Source organism: Arvicola amphibius, chromosome 12 (genome assembly GCF_903992535.2).
Source record: "Arvicola amphibius chromosome 12, mArvAmp1.2, whole genome shotgun sequence".
Lineage (NCBI taxonomy): Eukaryota > Metazoa > Chordata > Mammalia > Rodentia > Cricetidae > Arvicola > Arvicola amphibius.
Window position 1 is genome coordinate 55,642,541 of NC_052058.2, and position 20,417 is coordinate 55,662,957.

Sequence of the window (20,417 nt, forward strand, 5' to 3'; positions counted from 1 at the left end):
ATGGAACCAAGAAGAGAGGGAGGGGTTGGCAGCAAGAGGTTCTTTGTCATCCGCTTGTCCCAGTCCCTATCCACGTTACTGTGAGTCTAGCGCCCACTGTGCTAGGATGAGCAGCCCCCCCCCACAAACCCCCCACGCCAGGAACAGAGGAGATCCTTACCTCTTTTCCTCTCGTCTCGGGATTCCCAGCCCAGTTCTGGTTCAAAACATCATATTCCTCTCTTCGTCCTAGATTGAGCTCCTACAACAGGAGATGGGACATTCAGGAGAATGGAACCACATCAACTGAAACTGGGCTTTGGTTTCCCAAAAAGCAGCATGGTGAAGGTGAGGTATCTTGGTGGGAAAGGTACCTGCCTCAGAGCCTGGGGATCTGAGTTCAATCCCCAGGCCCCACGTGGTGAAAGGAGATAGTCCTCTGACTTGTATGTGTGCATCATGTTACACACACACAGCACAATAAAAAGTTCAAATCATGGGGCTGGAGAGATGGCTCAGTGGTTAAGAGCACTGCCTGCTCTTCCAGAGGTTCTGAGTTCAGTTCTCGGCAACCACATGGTGGCTCACAACCATCTGTAATGAGGTCTGGTGCCCTCTTCTGGCCTGCAGGCACACACGCAGAAAGAATATTGTATATATAATAAGTAAATAAATAAATAATAAATGGAAGGCACAATCTGTTTTAAAAAAAGTTCAAATCATTTTACATTTTATTTGTTATGTGTATGTATGTGTGCCTGCTGTATGCTGCGTGCCACATGTCTGCAGAGGAGGCCTCAGAACCCCCCAGGAACTGGAGTTACAGGCATTTGAGAGCCACCATGTGGGTGTTGGGGAAAAGCCTGGGTCCTCTGTAGGAGCACTAACCACTCCTAACTGACTCTTCAGTTCCAGTAAATGCAATTTTTGAAAAAAGGCATGGAGAGAGATGAGAGAGGTTGTGGAAACTGCTTCCTCTTCATGCCAGCACCTCAGAAAATACCTGATACCAGGATGGTGTATGGCAGGAACCCCGAGTTACCATGTGCTTTCCCTCCTGCTCAGCTGTCTACTGGGGTTCATAATGACATTTTCACTGCAAGTGAAACCAAGGCTCCCAGAGAGGAAATCACAGAGAGACGGGGGGGGGGGGTGACCCACTGCCTTTCTGTGCGCTCTAGAATTGCTGGTGGCCCGCAGTTTACCCACTAGAGGCGGGGCTGTGCCATGCATCTCATCATTCAAGCTCTTTGTCCTCACGGTAGCACCTACTGCAGGGGCAAGACCACTGCTGCCCCAGTCTTTGGGTTATTAAACTGACGTCCCACAATTTGCCGCCAGTCACCGGGCTGATAACTGTGGACCAGACCTACAGCGGAGCCTGATCTTGGAGCTTCCCTGGGTCCTATGATAAGACTTTGCAGGCAGGTCTGCAGAGTGGAAACTTACATTGTAGAGCTGGTTGGAACCCTCCTGGTTGGCATCAGCGCCTACACTCCCGCTGAACTGCAACAGAGCAGAGAGAATCACAATGCAGCCCCATCACCAAGATGGCCAGAGGGCTGGCTTCAGTGCCGAGCTGTGCAACAGCCCCTTGATACTTGTTGACAATGAAGAACCACACGTGCCTTGCTGTGTGGCTATCCCTTGCAGGGGCACAAGGTGTGGAAGCTTCCTTCTGAGCTCAGTTGTCTTTTCTCCTGCCTGCCACAGAAGTCTCTACAACTTCTGTCTTAGAAGAAGCTAATTATCCCAAGTAAAGGCCTTGGCCCTCACCCTGTGTGTAAAGGGCTCTCAGTCTTTGCCTGCTGGGAGCCAGGAGCACTCTCCTGCGCACCTTCCTCCAGGGAGCACTTCCTGTACTCCTTCCTCCAAAGACTCCATGACACTCAGGGTAGACAGCTGTCTGCTAAGTTGGCCCGCTGGCATCATCACCAGCCCTTTCCTGAGTCCTGGCTTACTGTCATGAGCACATGCCCCAAGTTGGCATAACCACACATGCCACCTAAGCTGAGAGGAACTACAGGGTTTTTACAGAGTCGGAGCTCTGGAAGGAACCTTACAAATCAACTAGGCATCGTTTCCAAGTAAATAAATAAATAGACTTTCTCCAATAAAATCTTATGCCAGAAAGGAAATGGGTTATAGTGCCTTGGAGGGATCAGACATCTGTCTGCCCCAGACACATCCTTTCCGCAGAAGTCATAGTTTCAGTTACCTGGTGAATCACCAGGTCATCCATTTGCAGATGGGGAAACTGAGGCTTAGAGAGAAAAGCTGCTGTGGCCTAGGTCAGCAGCTCAGCAGCAGCCCCAAGAAGAGACCGAAACTCTTCCACTTTCTTTTTTTGTGTGTGTTTTGTTTTGTTTTTCGAGACAGGGTTTCTCTGCAGCGTTAGAGCCTGTCCTGGAGCTAGCTCTTGTAGACCAGGCTGGTCTCGAACTCACAGAGATCCGCCTGCCCCTGCCTCCCGAGTGCTGGGATTAAAGGCATGCGCCACCACCGCCCGGCTACTCTTCCACTTTCTTGTCCTTCACTACTGGGCATAAGTCTCCCGTTGGCCAGCAGATGCCATGGGACACTCATGTACAGACCCTCCTCGCCAATGCACCTAGCCTAGGTGCATTGTCCTGCCCTGTCTGCCACCTAGGGACAGTCCACCCACTGTGCACTCTTGGCTGTCCCCTGCCTTGCCCATGCACACCAAGCCTAGCCCAGACCGGAGACTCTCCAGTGCCAAAGGCCCACCACACATCCTTCCAATGGAGGAACCCACATTCCCCGCCCCCAGGAGCCCAGGGGAACTCACCTTTGCTCTCAGGTACAGGGCTGTGAGGATGACGCCATAGAGGAAGAGGATTCCATCTAGCAGGTAGCAGAGTTTGGGATCCAGCAGACCAAAGCTCTGTGCCTCTGTGGCAAGAGACAAAATTGACAGCTGTGCCCGAGCTTACAGGAACATATCCCTCCCACCCCTGCAGCCAGCCAGTGTAGTACTAGGTAGAGCCTGGCAAAGAGCCTGGGAAGAATCGGGGGGCGGGACCAGGGGAAATAGGAAACTGTCCATAGAACTTCTGCTTTGGTGACATGGGAGACCTTGCATAAACTGTGAACTCTAAGCTTTAGAAAGGTACCTCGGCCTTGGTAACTAAGGCCCACCTTCAGAGAGGAGCCCTAGGGGCTAAGAAAGGTAGGGCTCAGAGATTTAGTGACTTGAGTTAAATCATTTCTGTTTCTGTTCATTGTCAGTGAAGTCTGACTGTCGTGGACCATGTGCTATGTGGCACACATTGGTAATCCCGGCACTGAAGAAACAAGAGGGTTGTAAATTCTAGGCCAGCCTGGGCTGTATAATAAGTTCAGGCAGCCTACATTTTTAGCTCAGAGCCTCTTCTGTTTAGTCGCTCTCGCTAATTCGATGGATTTCTAATGCCTCCCACCTTTCTGCTGTTTGTCACACTGCGCTTAAAGCATGTGTAGCTGGTACTATATCTAGATAAGAAGGGTAGGGGGTGAGGGAAAGGAGAGACTTAGTTAAATAGAAGTTAGCAATCCTATTTGAAAAAAAAAACCACACCGTGCCAGCAAGCAAAGCCTGTTATTGATCTTGATGGGCTCCTACTAGGTGAAGTGTGCAGCAGTTGGACCTGAGGACTGGCCCAATGTCACAAAACCCTCATCTGGCCCTGCCTGAGAAGCACATATAGAAATAGAAGCACGTAAAGAAATAGTCTCTATTTCTTTCCAGCGTGTCTCCAGAGGCAGGAGCGCCCTCTGGTGGCTGCTGGCCAGCCATGTTGGGGCAGAGACTGTGGATTAGGTGAACAGGTGTTGCCTTAAACCTAGCTGTGTCATTTGGAGCCAGGTCTGTCCTGTGAAACAGGTAGGAAGCTTCAGCGTTTGTTCTGTGTAGTGTTTATGGCTTGGAGCACAACCATTAAGCCCCACTGGATCGTCACCAGAAACACATTGAGAATTGCAAGTACCCAGCGCTTTTGGCTGCCCACACGTTCCACGGACGTTCACTGTCCCCATGCCCACCTCTCTGAAGCCCTCCTTCCCTTTTAACTCCAGCTCAAATCCCAGGTCCCTCCTGGCCCCAGGCGGAGATGTCTTTGTCAACTTCCCCCAGTCCCTGCTTAGAAACTGTTGAAGACCCAGACACTTCAGAGATGCTGGGATTCTGTGCTGCCCCAGGAAGGCTCTGCCTTTCCAGACAAAGCTGGAAAGAACTCGCTACCACCCTGTCCCTTCTCCAGCTTTCCCAGGGATTCCAGGCTGGCCTTGAATTTACTAGATAGTCTAGGATAACCTTGAATTTGTAATACCCCGGCCTCCACATCTGAAGTGCTGGGATTTGCACCACCATGCTTGGTGGTTCTGGGGATCAAACCCAGGGCTTCGTGCCTGGTATGGAGCATTGTATCTACCGAGCCACATCCCAGCCCTTCCTCCTGTTCTCTATGCCCCGTGCTCCATTACCCTCACAGGGGCTTTCTTATTCCTGCCATGCCCACCTTGGCTTCACCTGGCTCCTCCTCTGGGCCACCACTGCCCACTCTGCCCCAGACCTGCAGAGTCCTGCCATCTGAGTTCCCCAGCGGTAATCAGTGAATGGTGGAGGATGCAGTCTATGCATCTGGATAGTTCTCTGGAAGGTTCAGACCTCCCTTCTCAGGCTGTGAGCCCTGGAGGCCAATGGCTGCGATTCATTTTGCTTCCTGCCCCGCCCCAACCCCGTGCCCAGGGTGGACATTCATCAAATTTCCTACAGTTGAAAGGAGGGTATGTTTCAGTGATGGGGAGATGCCAGGCCCCAGGCTGCTCTTTGTTCTAATAATGGCCCAAGAGCCCCTAAGAAGCCAGCCAGCCCCCAATAAAGGCTACCAAAGCAGGAGTGACATTTCCTTTCAGGGCTGGAAAGATGTCAGTGGCGATTTACAGGGTGGTTGAGATTCATAGAGCGAGCCCAGAGAAAATCGCTCAGCTGCCTGTTGTGTGAAATGAGAACGGAAAAAAAAAAAAAACACTGGATAGTAAATTTAGAACAAATAAGAAGAAATACCTCTGTGTTGTGCGGAGTCAGCACAGTTGGGGGCAGGCGGGGAGCTGGGCACTCTCCCGCCCCTAAGGATGAGTAATAGAGACAAGGCTTCCTACTCCCTTCTTAAAGAGCAGTGTGGTTTAATGGTCAGCAAGAGAAGCGCTACGGGTAGGGCTGGCGAGGAAAGGACATTAGCCCAACCCTTGCAGGGGCCCTCCCTTTCCTCAGTCCCGTAGTATATGCACTAGAGGGGTGGGCCTCAAGAGCGTTGTGATGTAGCCCAGGAAAATGCCACACAAGAACTCAGGACCTGTGTCAGTCACATAATTTATTAACTATTTGTTGGCCATTGGCTCCGTGCCAGGGGCTGCAGAACTAGAAAGAGGCTGTGTTGGGGATAGACAGCTTCCGTGTTCCACCTGCTGCTCACTAGCTGTGTTGCTCCTAAGGCCCTGCACGTCTCTGGGCCTAAGGCCCTCTGTCCAGAAAGCCGGGTGGGGGTGCTTGCCTCTAGCTTAGGGGCTGTGGTAAGGCCGCTTCGGCAGGTGTGAATGGCAGGGTTTCCGTCTCCTCAGCAAGGGCTATGGTGTCTGATATTTGGGGCATTCACCCAGCAGCAGTTCTTCATGGTGCCACTTGTCATGGTGACCGTGCTGTCCCCCTCCCACCTGCAGGCAGAGACTCGACCATCTCCTCCCCTGAGCCACTAGCAAACCCTATCACATTTCTACTACATCCCACGCCAGCCAGGCACAGCACTCAGGTGCTTGGCGGGGAGGTATTTAGGGCACTGTTTTCCTGTACGATGGGAAAGCCATTTTATCTTATGCTTGTGCCCATACTCCAGAACCACAGCCCCCAGGAGCCCACTTGCCTGTTAGAAGCCTCCCTGTGGAGGCTGACTTAGCCAGCCTGGGCTAGAACCTGGATAGGGAAAACCTGTATCCCGAGGAGCTGCTGTAGCCACAGCATGAAGAGGGAAATTTCGCCTTCCACAGCTATGTAACCATACCATCTCCTCAAGAGAAAATGTCACTGTTGGAGAGGAGAAACACATTCATTGTCTGTCCCTCTGCCCTAAGGCAATGAGCGGCTGGCTTCATGCCCCTGGCTTGGAACATCTCAAGCCTCAGTTTCCTCTCTGTATGAAGGGAGTAAGCTTACTTAGCTCCTTGTTGATGGAGGATTAGATACCAGGCGAGGGACCTGGTTTGTTCCTCCTAACGTTAGCTAGCATGGTCACTTCTATTTTTACTTTAAGCCCGTGACTAAAAAGCTGGCGTCTTTGCCCTGTGGCAGGACACCTGGACTAGACCGTGTGAGATTCTCACTGATGGAGGCCCCCAGGGCAGCCAGCCAGAGTCAGCTCAAGGAGTGTCTGTCAGTTCAGATACTAACGTCCTGGATCATTAGCAAGAGTGAGCCTAGCCACCCCTGAGCACGCTGTCGTGACCTCACGAGAGCCCTGGTTCCTGTGTCAGCGTAGATTTTAAGCCCCAGAGGGCAGCCTGGGGAGACATGAGTCCTAGGAGAATCTCATTCCTCTAGTGTCTCCCAGCTGGGATCAGCTTCTGACAGCAGGGATTAGGTTTTAATAAGCCTGGCCCTGTCATAGCTGCTGACACACCCTGCTGTGTCCCCACACCAAACTCCCCTTGGAGCAAATCCAGTTGAGGAGCTGGGTTATCTGCTCGACTACCTCAAACCATCTGACCACAGCTTCTACTGTTAAGATGACTTCCTGTGTCTGATGGGGTTTGACTTGGAGAGGGGTCCAGAAGGCAGGTAGAAAGAAAGCTTTTATCGGGCCCAGTCTGCAGCTTGGTAAACTGAGGCCAGAAGGTCGAAGCGATTTCATCAGGAACACACGCCAGTTAACGGCAAAGCTAGAGCGTCCCCTGACTCTAGAGGCTTCCTTGGCCCTCCGCCACAGGGGAATCTCATCTTTAGTGCAGGCTCCAGAAATCCCCCCCCCCACCTGTGAATGCACAGCCCTTACTCTGGACACGCAGTCATAGTGACGGGTGATCACATCACATCGCTTGGCACATTTCTCTTCAGCAAGTGCTGGGAAACCCGCTGGTTCATTCTGGTTTTTCTCACCAGGAGATGTGAGGAAGGAGTGTAGGCCTCTTAGACAAAAAGTCTCTCAGGGTCAAAGTGGGAGTCTATTTCTCATGAGCTGAGTGTTTGAGAGACTCCTTAACTCTGAGCTTCAATCCCTTCCTGCAAGAAGGACTTAAAGAGACTGATACCACAGGGCAGGCCCCTGCGTGGTGGCATGTGCCCACCTTGCTGGTCTCCAGCAGCATCCTTGTCACACAGAGGATCTGTAGGTACAGCAGCAGGAAGAATAGAGGGCAGGTCCTCCCCTCCCCTCCATGCTAGGTCTGGGAACAGAAGCTGGGCAGACTCTCCCACACACAATGGCGAACGCTAGCTTTCAGGACCATGTGAGGATAAAGTCAGATTACCACTGTGTGCGGGGGGGGGGGGTACCTGGCCCACAGAAGGTGTTCTTTGCATGGGGGCATTCTGAGGACTACTGGCTTCATAAACCATCCTGACAAGACTCACATCGGTGCTGGTCTGCGTGCCCTTTAGAAAGCGCATTCTCCCTGCACAGTCTGGTCGAATGCTCAGAGCAGCTTCGTACAGTCCCGACAGGTTCATTGCCAGTTCTGTTTTTGCAGAAAAGAAGCACGGCTCCCTGAGGTCACCCAGCTGGAAAGTCCCTGAGTGTACCTGGAGTCAGCTCCATCTCGCCCCCACTTGGTCCCAGTACCTCAGAGATGCCTTTCAGCTCCAGACCTCCACAGGGACTTCTCTGACCAGTGCATCTGGCCTCTGCTTGAACACGTCTGGGGGTAAGAAAGTCCTCACCCACCAACCCCTGGTGGGGGCTCTAATTCTCAGTCTTTCCATTCCCACCCATGGTCATGCCCAGCTTTTGTCCAGTTTATAGGAAATACTTCAGCATTGCAGGTAAGACCGTGTCCTTGGAGGGGAGCCCATGTGAGACCAAGGCCTGGGTCTGCTACCATGTGACCCTGACACCATCGTAGGCCCCTCCCGGGCTCTATGGTCCTTCAGACCTCATAAATACTCAGTACAAAGGACTTAATGTCATCTGTGGTAATAATCAAACAGTTCACAGCCCAGGTAGGAACAGCTCCCTTCCTAGCCCCTAAGCCTCCTCCGCTCTGGAACCCTAGCTTGGGACCCAGGCTCCTGCTGACATCCACCCCCACCCCCAGTCTCAGACTCAACTGACTATGAGAGTGTAGGTTAAGAATTCAGAAAACAGGAAGTCACATGTTCTCAGGAAGGTAGTGGCACCAGCAGTGGGGGTGACTGTGTAGAGCAGAGCGCTGGACATGGTGCCAACCCACTGACCACAACATGAGGACACACAGGCTTTCCCATCAGGGCTTGCTGCCTTCTACTTTCATCACAGCAAGAAGGATACACGCTAAACACACGGCACAGTGGTGCTAGCCACTAGCTGAAGATTGCTTCGGTGCCTAGAACCATGGTGAGGTTTATGCGGACATCACGGAGACTCTTACACTACCAGTGGGGAAGGAGTCTCGGAGAGGTCTTGAAACACCACTTAGTGTTGCTCTTGGGGGTCTTTCTGGTCCTCAGTACTGAAGAGAAGGGTCCAGAGCCCTTTCTTCTCCATGGGTCAAGCCTGCAGAGCAGGTTGTCTCCCGGTTGTACTGTTTATTGTAGTTGTTGGAGCTGAGAGGCACATGGTGTTAGCTGTCATACACAGATTTTTACCAAGAGACCAGGACACACGATGGCCAAATCCTTAGTGCCTGATTTACCTGGAACTGCCCTGATCACTCTGACCTTCAAAGCCACTCTCCCATCATTTACAAGGACCACATAGTGTGTCCTTCCCTTGGTAAGGTGCCCCAGCCTCCTCTTCTTTCCTCAGTATACAACTACATCTATTCCTGTCCTGTCCTGCCTGTCCTGTTCTGAAGCCATTAACCTCGTCACAGACTATCTACAAACTACACATTCCTTCAGACAAAGACACCAAGTGGAGAAAGAGACTATTTTATTTCTCAGATTTACAGTGATTGTGGGGTGTGCTTTTCCTTTTCTGTATTTTTATTTCCATTAAAGTTGTGGCTTGTGCAATAATTCTACATTTTTTCCATGATTGTTTTTTCCTGTCTTCAAGTAAAATGAACTCATGATAGAGGTGCAGAAAGGCAGGAAAATAGCCAAATCTCTCATGTTTTCCCATTCAAGCGCAATCCCTTATACCTGCAACAGCAGCTTGCCTCCCGAGATGTCTGCTCTTCTTCGCTTGCAACCATCCTGAATCAAAACGCTTCTCCTGAAGAAGTAAAAACCTTTGCTTTTCTTCAGTCTGTGCTATAACTTCTCGTATGTTACAACATCTCATGTCATTTTATATAATCATGCTTCAAATTTCAGGTTACTTCATAGGTTTACTAAATATCTTTTTTTAAAGATTTATTTATTTAGTATGTATACAACATTCCTCCCATGTATGCTTGCATGCCAGAAGAGGGCACCAGATCTCATTATAGATGGCTGTGAGCTACCATGTGGTTGCTGGGAATTGAACTCAGGACCTCTGGAAGAGCAGTCAGTGCTCTTAACCTCTGAGCCATCTCTCCAGCCCTTACTGAATATCTTAAATTATCTTTACACATCTCTCTCTGTGCACACACTTAGGTCAGACAGCAGCTTCCTGAGTTGGTTCTGTCCTTGCACCATTGTGGGTTGGAGGGACTTAACTCAGGTCATCAGGCTTGGCAGCAGGTACCTTTCTCTGCCGAGCCAGCCTCTACGTACTATTTTTATTGGCCCCCAATGATCTTTTCACTATTCTACAGGTGGACTATATAAGCAACATGTAAAACAATGTATATATAGGGCCAGGTGGGTGGTGCATCCTTCATATGAGAGGCAGAGGCAGAAAGGTCTCTGAGTTCAAGGCCAGCCTGGTCTGCATATTGAGCTTCAGACTATCTAGGGCTATGTAGTGAGACCCTGTCTCAACAAAGAAACATACAGAAAACAACTATGTATATATAAACAACAAAACACACGGATGGTGTGCATATTTACATATGTACATACATCTACAGAAGCAGAGGGGAGAGTCCCTCCTTCCTCTTGATTCCAGCTTGGGCATATGGCTGCTGACTGTCACAGTCACGATCACACTAAACCCTGGCTCCTCACTTGGAGTCTTTTAGTGCTTTGTTTCATTTGATGGTAACAACCGAGTGAGGTAAACTGGGGGGCAGTCCTAATTTGCTCCCCTTCAGAACTAAAGAGACTGAAGGTCAGGGAGGTGAAGTGGCCCCTGTGGTCCAGCACACGTGGCCGAGCCTGACGGAGAGGCCGCTCCTCAGCCTTTGTTCCTCCTCTCGCAGCCCTCCCAGGATTTTACTCGGCACATTAGACTACTTAAAAGAAATTCACTCGCGTTACAGATTCTGTGTCAAAATGCTAAGTGGGATTTTGCCATTTCTCTGAGCATGTAACTTATTCTCTGTAAAAACTCCTGGTATGCAGAGGTGTGTTTACAAAAATGTTCATTATGTCGTTACCTGCAGAAGAAAATGCCATGGAAATAACAAAGATGACCACAACCGGGAATCTGATAAAGTATGATATATCTATAGAGCAGTTTAAGATACCCACATAAAACTGGGGGCATAGCTCAGTGGCAGACTGCTTGCCAAACAGGCATAAAGTCCCAAGCTTAATCTACAGCACATGTAAGCCCAGCATCCAGAAGCTAGGGACCAGATGATCAGAAATTCAAGGGCAGCCTAGGCTACAGGAGAGTCTGTCTGGGGAGAGGAAAAACAGAAAACCTCACACTGACAGCAGAGTTCTTCGTGTGTCCTAATCTGGAAAGATCTCCAGAATAATTAGGTTAAAAATAAACGTGCAAACTGCAGGCTCTAGAGGGGTATACACAGGACTTGTGGGTAAAAAGAGAAACATATGGGCTGCCCAGGTGCGCGTGTGTGGAAAGCCGTGGCTGGATCTAGAGTCAGTATTGTTTAGGACAGTGGAAATAAACAGTGGTGATGGAGGTGGGCATTGTGGGTATTCGTGCCGGTTTGACACACTTACAAATGTTAGAGGTGGGGCCGGAACCAGAACAGTACTCTAGAGTAGAGTACTTTCCTAGTGTGGACAAGGCCCTGTGTTTAAACCCCAGCACTGCCTCTGCTTCCCAAATACATAAGATTCACCATAATAATAAAGTTATAATATATATATACTGAGGTGGACTATACAAACACCAAAAAAAAAAATCAGCAGGGATGGTAGAGGAGACTGCTCAGTAGGTAAAGTGCTTGCCTGGTTATGAGGCTTAGAGTTCAGATCCCCACCATTGGCATAAAAGCCTGGTCAATGGCCTGCATTTATAATCCTGGCAGTGCACCGGTGAGGGAGCCGCAGGCAGATGGATCCCAGGAGCTCCCTGTGTCAAATCAGTGACTCTAGGCTTAGTGAAGACAGCTGTTTCCAAAAGTAAGGTGAAGAGGCCTCCGACCTCTTGCACTGCGCACACAAGAACAGGTGTCCACATGAATATAGCACACATAACATTGTTTCATTATGTACTTTTCTGCGTGTATATAAAAAACGCTGAGTGCTGGCCACTGTGCTATTGCCCAGTGCTGTGGAAATGAGACGTGTTCACTATACAAGCCCCCAACACACACTTAAGCATCAGTGGGGCCTGGCGCGTGAAAAAAAAGCAATCCTTTAAATCCACGAGTCCCCTCAGCGGGTCCCACCCTAACAGGGAGATAGGTATACATGACTCTCCCCAGGTTTCTGGGCCTCAGGAGTTAAGGCAGCCTGGGTTACCCAAGGGAATCCATGGGACCAATGGAACCAAGAAGGCTGCAGCTTGTCACCATCTTCCTGGAGCTGATCTTGGTGGCCCAGTTTGCCCTCTTGTGGCTGGCAGCTCTCAGGGGCGGGGCTGTTGGTGACCCCGCGGGGACCCCTCAAGCTGCAAGCACTTGTGTGCTGGCAGCACCAATGAATCAGGCTGTGGGTGTGTCACCCCGCCTCGTCTGGATTGGAGGCTGGGGGGACGACGTGCCATTCTGATTTTAGAGCAGATTTGGACTGTAAAGAGGGGTCCGCTCACAGCCTGCTTTGAGGCCTCCTGCGCTGAACCCTGGGTACCTCCCTCGGAAACGCTTGAAACTCTGCTGCTAGGCTTTTCTCTCCAGCCCACCAAGAACGCTGGCATGAGTGAATGCATCCTGAAAGGTGAAGGGTGAGGAGTAGGGAGGGGACACTGGGCATGAGGCCGCTGTCCCACGCCCTGTGGCTGCAGTGCGGTTACCGACCGGCACCCCTCCCCCACCCGGCCCGCAGCTGGCTCCCTGCTCGAGGTTTCCTGTCGAGCCGCACCATCCTGGGCCGGGTTATCGCCAGTAATCTCCCTTCTGAACCGCTCACACTCCGCCACGGCCGCCCCCACTTGCGGTCCCTTTCCCCGGAACCGCACCGCCCCCGGACCCTTCGCAGAGCCGCCGGCTCGAGCGCTCGGGGGGCAGCCGGGGGCTGCTTCCTGACATCGGAGGGCTGCCGGGGTGCCCTTGCCCTGAAAATCAAGGAAAGAGCCAATCACAGCACCAGGAGCTTGTCTGGGTTGGGGACAAGGCCAGCCCTGGCTCAGGCCTGTCCACAGTGGCATGGCGGGGACCAGGGGCAGGATCCTTAGCTCAAGGCCCGGTGGGCAGAAACTGGCAGGTGGGGGCTAGTCCCCGCCCCAAAGCATCCTCCACCTACCTCTCAGGGAGAGCGGGGGTGGGGGGAAGCAGAAGGGCTCTCAGCTCTCACACAGGGGGACTCCAAATGTCGTCAAAACTACCACTCAGAATCTAGAGCTGCTTTCATTTCGAAGCCCCGTCAGCTCGGAGCTCCAGGGCTTCCCTGGCTCACGTAGCCAGCAGGTAGAGAAACGCCGATTTTATTCGCCCCATCGTTCATGAGACATTCGGATGTGGCCTATAAAGTGGAACGCTTCCAGGGCTGTGTGGCCTCCCAGTTGTGGCAGGAGCGAGGGTGGATAGGCGCGCTGAAGAGAAGGTGGTTACAGGCCTATATGCTGGCATTCTCCGAGTTGAGCTAACCAGTTCTCATGAGAAGGCACTCAAGAAAATTACAGATGCAGATACGTTCCCTCACAGAAACACACACACACACACAGACACAAACACACACACACACACACAGGGGGGGGGGGGGTGTAATTTAGCTCCAGGGTATGTGGTGGGGGTTCTTCACTCTGTTTGCCTTTGAGCAGAGTCCGCCAACTCAGCTAAAGGATTGCAAAGTCTGGTTGGGGCCCTGTGTTGGAATCATTTGAGCTTCAGGGAGGAGTGTTTAAATCTGCTTCCCTGTGTTCACATACTACTCTTTGGGAAACACTGCCTTCTGGGTTGATAATCTGGAAATTTCTATAAATATAAACATATCAATCCCCAGCATTTGCTGACATACTCTCCGAGGGAGGGCAGCCTGAATATTCTCTCAATGGGAATTCGAGCCTCAGTCTGTCCCTTTGCTGTAGAAACACTCAAGAGAACTGACTTTGGCATTGTAAAGCATCTTGTGCTCATCGCGTACATTTTGTCTTGTGGACAACGTGTAGTGTGTACCTTTATTTAAAACGCAAAGTCCTAGAATATTCTGCTCTCCCAGCCCACTTTCCTCCCTTGAAGTCATTCTCTGAGGACCAGCTGGGAGGCTGCTCCTAACTACCCTGGGAGACTTCACACCCACCTGTGTCTTGGGGGAGGGGGATTCTGAAACAGGTGTGAGATGCCAGCCTGCTTAGGGGCAGGAGTGGATGCCATGCTCTGTCAGCCCTGCAGGCAATCTAAAAACTCAGGGGACTTCTGGGGCTGAGAGGTGGGGTGGAAGGGGGTGGGAAACCTCAGTCGGTAGTGGATTTCCAGTGTTCCTTCCCACAATTTGTCAGAACAAGTCTAAACCCCCTGCAGACCAGAATGTCAGAGAAGGCAAAAAGAAGAAAATACTGCAAAAGTTAAAAAAAGAAAAAAATACTGCAACCAAAATGAAGCCGCAATCTTTCCCCTGCCTAGACCTGACTGATTTAAGATGGACTAGGAGCAAAGGCAAACTCTCCTGCTGTGAAGTCAGGAGAGCGCCAACAGCGGTGCTCTGGAGTGTCGCGGAGTGCTCCCCACCCAGATACCCCCAGTGTCCTCCACCCCCAGGCTTTTCCAAGCCTTTTTCAGCTCTCCTCCAGGAACTCCAGCCCACACCAGCCTCAAACACAAACATGCTTGTTTGTTTGTTTTCAGTGCAAAGCAAACACTTTATTCTGCACTGTTCTTTCCCAATGTGATGAATTCTATATTGCCTCAGGACAAACACCCTAGCTTCTAGCCGTTCTTTCCTCTCTACTTGGTGGAAAGCCCAGTTTTAGCAGCCCCTCCCACCTCAATAATATAATTGCTCGGATAATTAGCAGATTGATTGATTGGCTAAAGGTCATTAGTGCTATAAAATAAATGAATTTTGTGGCTTACATTTCAAAGAGCCTGAGTGTGAGTCTGGAAAGAAACCTGCCCTCCCTGTCCCATTCTCACCCCTACCCTGTGGGAGCTTTGGCCAAAGCTAACACAGAACCTGTGGTGTGAGACCTTTGTAAAGCTATTTCCCCCTGGGTTCTTTGTGTCCTAAATAAATTAACAAAATAACGTCTCTAGTTCTTCTGTCCTGCTGGGTCCAGCTCTGGGATCCAGGGCGCAAAGCTAGTCATCAAGAGAAAAACTGCTTATGAGTTCCTCATGAAGTGGTTACAAAATGTCAGATCCCCAAACTGCCTTTCAAGTTCCTTTTGATCCCGGAGTAGATGGCCTTGGAAGGAGCTTGACAGTCTGAGCTTGTGTGTTGTAGTCCTCAGAAAGGTTGGGCACTCCTGTTTGCCTGGGTCAAGCCCAGGCTGTGATCAAGCCTCTGCCCTGCGTTTGACAGGGACGTAGGTCCTATTGGGCCAGGAGTGCCTGGATCAGCATCCCTCTGATGACTGAACAAAAAAACGCACCCAGAGTTCATCTGAAAGGAGCTGCCAGCCGTCTAGGAAGGCAGCCAAGGGCTCTTAGCTCCGGCCCATTCATTCATTCAAGTTCAGCATGCCTGGGCTCTCACCCTTCAACACTCAGCACGAACGTTACCCCTCTTGGCACATTTTCTGTGCTGTGTTCAAGCAGAGTGGGTTCCAGTGGATCCTAATCTACAGGGTAACCTAAAAGTCAGAAACCATGGGGTACATTTACAGTTAAACAGGATATTGGTTTAGCTAGCTGGCTACTGTGCCCCTGGTGTCCCAGCAATTCGGGGGCAGAGGCAAGAAGATCACTTGTTTCCTGTAGTCAAGACTGGCCTGGACAACATTATGAGACCCTGGCTCCAAACAAAACATACAAGAATATTTACAAATAATATATTTAAATTGAATGTGCAGAAACATACATACATTTGTTTTAATTTGATATAATGGTTGATCTTTTCAAAACGAGTTTAAAATTCCACCATACACTACCTCTGCTGTATATCCAATTATGTTGGATGCCTATATTTCTTGTAAGTTTTCTTTTTTTCATTTTAACAATTGTGCCTATTTTTAAATTTAGAGGTCCGGAGGAGGTGTCTGGAGGCTGGAGGGGAACATATTGAGCCTGATATTTGAACCTGTAATTAATGTTCTGTTCATCGGTTTTCAGACTGAAGATTGAGCCCAGAGTCTACTGTGTGCCCAGTTCCATTTTCAAAGTTTGGTCATTTTTTTTAATGACCCGCCACTGTTCTGGACCCATTTTTCACAATATTTGGTGAGAAATCCACCCTTGTTAAAAAAAAAAAAAAGCAAACAAACAAACAAAAAACCCTGAGAATCCTTGCAAGATGGGAAACAATCGTATTCTTTTTCCGTCGCTCGCGAGCCAGCAGCAGGAGGCCACAGCAGTGTAAGAATGCAGAACGAGCCCTTGCACCGGTATCCCTGCCTTTTGGGCTGAGCCTAAAGTAACCGCCTCCTGTCCTTCCTGTGCTATCAGCTCTCTACGCCCAGTCTCCTAGAACGTTTGACGCGACTAAGACGAAGAGAAATGCAGCCTCAGAAGAATCTACCCGGTGCACAGCAAGGTGTAGAAAAGAGACCCAGTTTTTCTTCCAGTCCTGCCTCCCGGGTGACTATTTTCTGTTATCTGAGTTCTGAAAGCTGGCTGCTTGGGGTGGGGGTTGGGGGACAGGGCACTCGCATTTCCCAGCCTCGGGATGCTAGAATGAGACCTCCAGAGCCAGGCAACATCACAGTCCTTTCCTGGAGGTGTGTTTGTCAGTTCGGCAACCCTCGGGTACCCAGCCCACGCCAGGCTAACACTCGCCTGTGACGTACTTCGCGTGGATCAAAGGCTCACAAAGCCCGCAGCGCCTGCAGCTGCCAAGCTGAGGACTCGCAGGGAGCGGAATGTTGCCCCACATGGGCGGTGGTGGGCGGAGAGCTGCCTTTGTGGCTGCTCTGTCCCTGGGAAGGAGTGCACCCTGCCAGCCGCCACACCCAGCCCGGCTGCCCCATGCTCTGACAAACGACCCCTGCTCAACCTGAGGTGCTCTTCGGTTGCTGCGTAATTTGAGAGTCCAGGACGTCTCACCAGGATGGTCCGGGACCCATGAGAGTCACAGGATGCACCTTAGAGCTCCTTCTGTTGTCTCTAAAGCTCTGATAATACTTTGCTGAAGAAAGACTGGGGGGAAAAGCACAGCAAACCTTTAACAGTGTTTTCAACTCTGGTTTGTGAAATTATGGGTTATCTGGTTATTCTTTGTGCCTCTTGATTTACCCAGTGTCTACAATGCATGCAAATACATAATTTTGAAAGGAGAGAGAATAGTCAAAGTACAATCCTACAGCTTTCATCCACCAGACCTCCTGCCAACCTCCAGGCTACCAATTCTCCATTGCACTTTATGTCTGTGGACACCTAAATTACACATGTACACACTCAAGAGATGAGGGTGGGGGACAAACAGGGCAACTGAAGGGATACTAAAGTTAAACTTTGGTTCTGACCAATTTGCCCATTAATGCAGGAGGCTGAATAATTAGTAGGGTAAAGTTATAAGGGTCCTGGAGGCCCAGACTGGCTGGTCGAATATCCAACCTACACAGAACCCAGGTTCTCTGGCCACAGGGTTCTCTTCAGGCACAGGATGCTGATGGATTGTGTCTTCACAACTCCTGCAGAGCTTGACTTCTCTCGTCACTCCCAGGACAAGCTCTAATTCCAGTTTGAGGCTGTTCTGAACACCCCCCCCCCCCTCGTCAGCCCTGCTGAGTTTCTCCCCAAATGCAGCATGAGACAGAAGAGGCAGCCCCAGCTGGGAAGTCTGCCCCTTGTGTGTTAGCCCCTGCTGGCAGAGATGTCAGCCTCCGTTTGGGAATACAGTCTCTGCTCTAGACTACTTGATGCTAAGAAGGAATGCGAGCTGCTTCCCCAACCTAGGTTTTGCCTATGATCTCAGGAGAATGGACCAGGCAGGGAAAGAGGCCAGCCTGATTCCCCATTCCTGTAAAGGTCTGTCTTTCCTTCCTGCAGGGCTTCTGTCGTTCCTTCCTGCAGGGCTGCTCCCTTTCCAGGTGCCCACCTCCTTCCTTCTCCTGGGTCATATCTTCGGGCCAATAGACTTTTTCTCTCTGTCTCCTCTTTGCATTTCCCCTAAATCTTACTTTTCCTCAGCCATCTACGCTTGCTCCTTTAGTTCTGTTTGACGAAACGGCCACAGCTGGAGGTAACACAGCTGGGCTATCTTGGCAAGCCTTCATGATGGCATCTTTGTGCACCTTCTAACACGGGGTCCATTTGACTGGCACAGAAATCAGCTACAGAACTGAGAGTCTGTAATGGGACCAGAGAGTTGGGTCCAGCGAAGCTTTCTCACACCCCTAGACAGGCCAGGTGGAGGCAACAATCTCAGAAGCCCACAGTACATTCACCGCCCTTTGAAATGAACATACTAGGCTGTTCCCAGTTCGTCTCATTCCTGCCTCCAATCTGACTTCAAATGCCCAAAGCCCTTCATATGGAGTAGCAGTCACTTACGAAAGTTGTCTTTAAAAAAAGGTAATGCACATACATGTTTAAAAACTACTTGGGATTTTTAAGTATCCGGGTATATAATTTGTTTTTCTTTTCTCTTGATCCCTAGTTAGTCGGAGCCTGAACTGACTTGTGAACATAAAATTCAAAGTCTTTATTTTAGGCACCGAAATGGAACTTTTAGCAATTTTGAAGGGACAGACCTCATCAAAATGACCATTTAGAGAGCTGGAGAGATGGCTCAGCAGTTAAGAGAACTGGCTGCTCTTACAGAGGGGCCCAGGTTTGATTCCCAGCATCTACATGATGGCTCACAACCATATTACTCCAGTCCCAGGAAATCTGATGGCCCCTCTGGCCTCCTGTGGCACTTTATGTATATAGTACACAGACATGCATACTGACCATAAAATAAATTATTTTAAACAAAAGATTATTTAGAATTGGATCCAAATCTACATAAGGTAATTTCCTAAATCCATTAAATTAATAGAAATGACCAGTTATTACCTGTTTAAAACCAGTAATCTACCTTTAATCTCAGCACTTGGGAGGCCGAGGCAGTCAGAGCTCTGTTAGTTCAAGGCCAGTCTGGTCTATAAAGGGAGTTCCAGAACAGCTAGGGCTACACAGGGAAACCCTGTCTTGAAAAAACAAAAACAAAAACAAACAAACAACAGCAAAACTCCACAATGACTCATTAGCTAAAAAACTTCCCTTTTCTGTGAATACTATGCCCTATAGGTTTATGGGAGGAGAGACCAGAGGAACCCTGAAAAGGCAGTTTTTATTTGGTTGATTTTGATACTCTGAGACAGGACTTCACTCAGTAGCCCAGACTAACCTTGAACTCCTGTATCCTCCATCTTGGGAGGACAGGTGGAAGTCACAGTCAGCTGTTTGTTTTTGATGTTCTTGTTTGCTGACTTAAGAAGCACACACCCCTGGAGATGGCTTTCTCATTACTTGAGAAAACAAAACACCTCCAGAAATTCTAGCACTGGCTAATCAGACACAGGTCTTCAATAGTAAGTGCTTCAGACATTGTATTTCTTGCAGAATGTGCCAACTGTGGCCAGTAGCAATTGTCTTTTCAGTGGGCAATAATAAAAACTGCTTTCAAGGTCCTGTCCCTGGAGGAGCCTGATTTATAAATGGAAATAACAAGTTTATAATTTCCCCCAAGCAGATGCCACTCTCCTTGAACTCCTGTCACCCCGGGGATTGCTCTGGAGCTCATTGAATGCGCAGCTATGCTCTGGCTCCCTTTGAGCAGCTTGCCTACCTCCCCAGTCCGTGTTTCTGGCAGGCTTTTTACAAACACTTAGCTCCAAATGCAGAGGCTACCCTCCTACTGCAGGGGAGCTCTGTAAAGGCCTGCTTTTCTCCAGGGGAGTGCCAACTCAGCTGTTCTGGGAGCTGTCTAAGAGCTGCCTTCCCTGAAGGGATGCAGACAGCCCAGGAGGACCCTTCTGCAGCAGAAGCAGCTCTCTGGGCACAGGGTTATAGCCATCTCCCGCCTTGGGCAAGGGTGCAGGCTCTTGAATCCTGGGAAATCCCCAAAGCCACGTCTGTCTTTCTCCACTCCTACTTTCCTCAACACAAAAAGCTGAGAAAGCAAAGCGAATAAAAGGAAGGGGTGAGGAGAGGATTTGCCTGAGGTTGTTCTCGCTATGGGACACCAGGGACTGGAGGGTGACAGCAGCGGTGTAAAACCTCAGTCGCTTTTGTTTCAGAGGCAACATTTCTAATAAAAAATAAAATAACATAAAAATGAGATGGGAGAGGGAGAGGACACTTACTGGAAAGAGTCCAATGCTTATCCACACTGTACTCGGAGACACACAGACCTCTCCCCGTCTTCACCTGCCATCTTTTGTTTAGCTCCTTTTATTGATTCCACTGTCCCTTCTTTTCTTCCTCCCACCCTCAAGCTTCTCCTCCACACATCTCCTTGCTAAGACCTGTCTGGACACAGAACAATGCGTCCACGAGACCCACACACACCTCCCCACACCAGCCTGCCTGGGGTAGCCAGCCTCTTAGAAACCACAGATGACATGGGTAGTCATTGTTCCCAGGTTTCCTGATCTCCCTTCCTCCTCGCCTGTGTGTGTTTCTCAAGCTCTGTGACCAGCAAGAGAAAGAACTGGTTTTTCTGATACAGCTGGGGGGACCTGTTTATTTCAGGGCAGCTAGAGTTATTTATCTAGCCCAGGCATCTA

At 50.0% G+C, this 20,417-nt stretch overlaps 1 protein-coding gene across 1 annotated transcript in view; it reads right to left on the minus strand.

The window, feature by feature from the left end:
- The window catches only part of Cd247 (CD247 molecule), a 73,333-nt gene that overhangs the window by 4,571 nt on the left and 48,345 nt on the right, over positions 1–20,417 (minus strand). Inside the window, exons 2-4 of the mRNA XM_038348960.1 lie at positions 2,789–2,892; positions 1,429–1,485; positions 161–241 (exon numbers count right to left, since the gene is read on the minus strand). Of these exons, the coding sequence (XP_038204888.1) occupies positions 161–241; positions 1,429–1,485; positions 2,789–2,892 (242 nt within the window). The remainder of the gene's footprint in view (positions 1–160; positions 242–1,428; positions 1,486–2,788; positions 2,893–20,417) is intronic.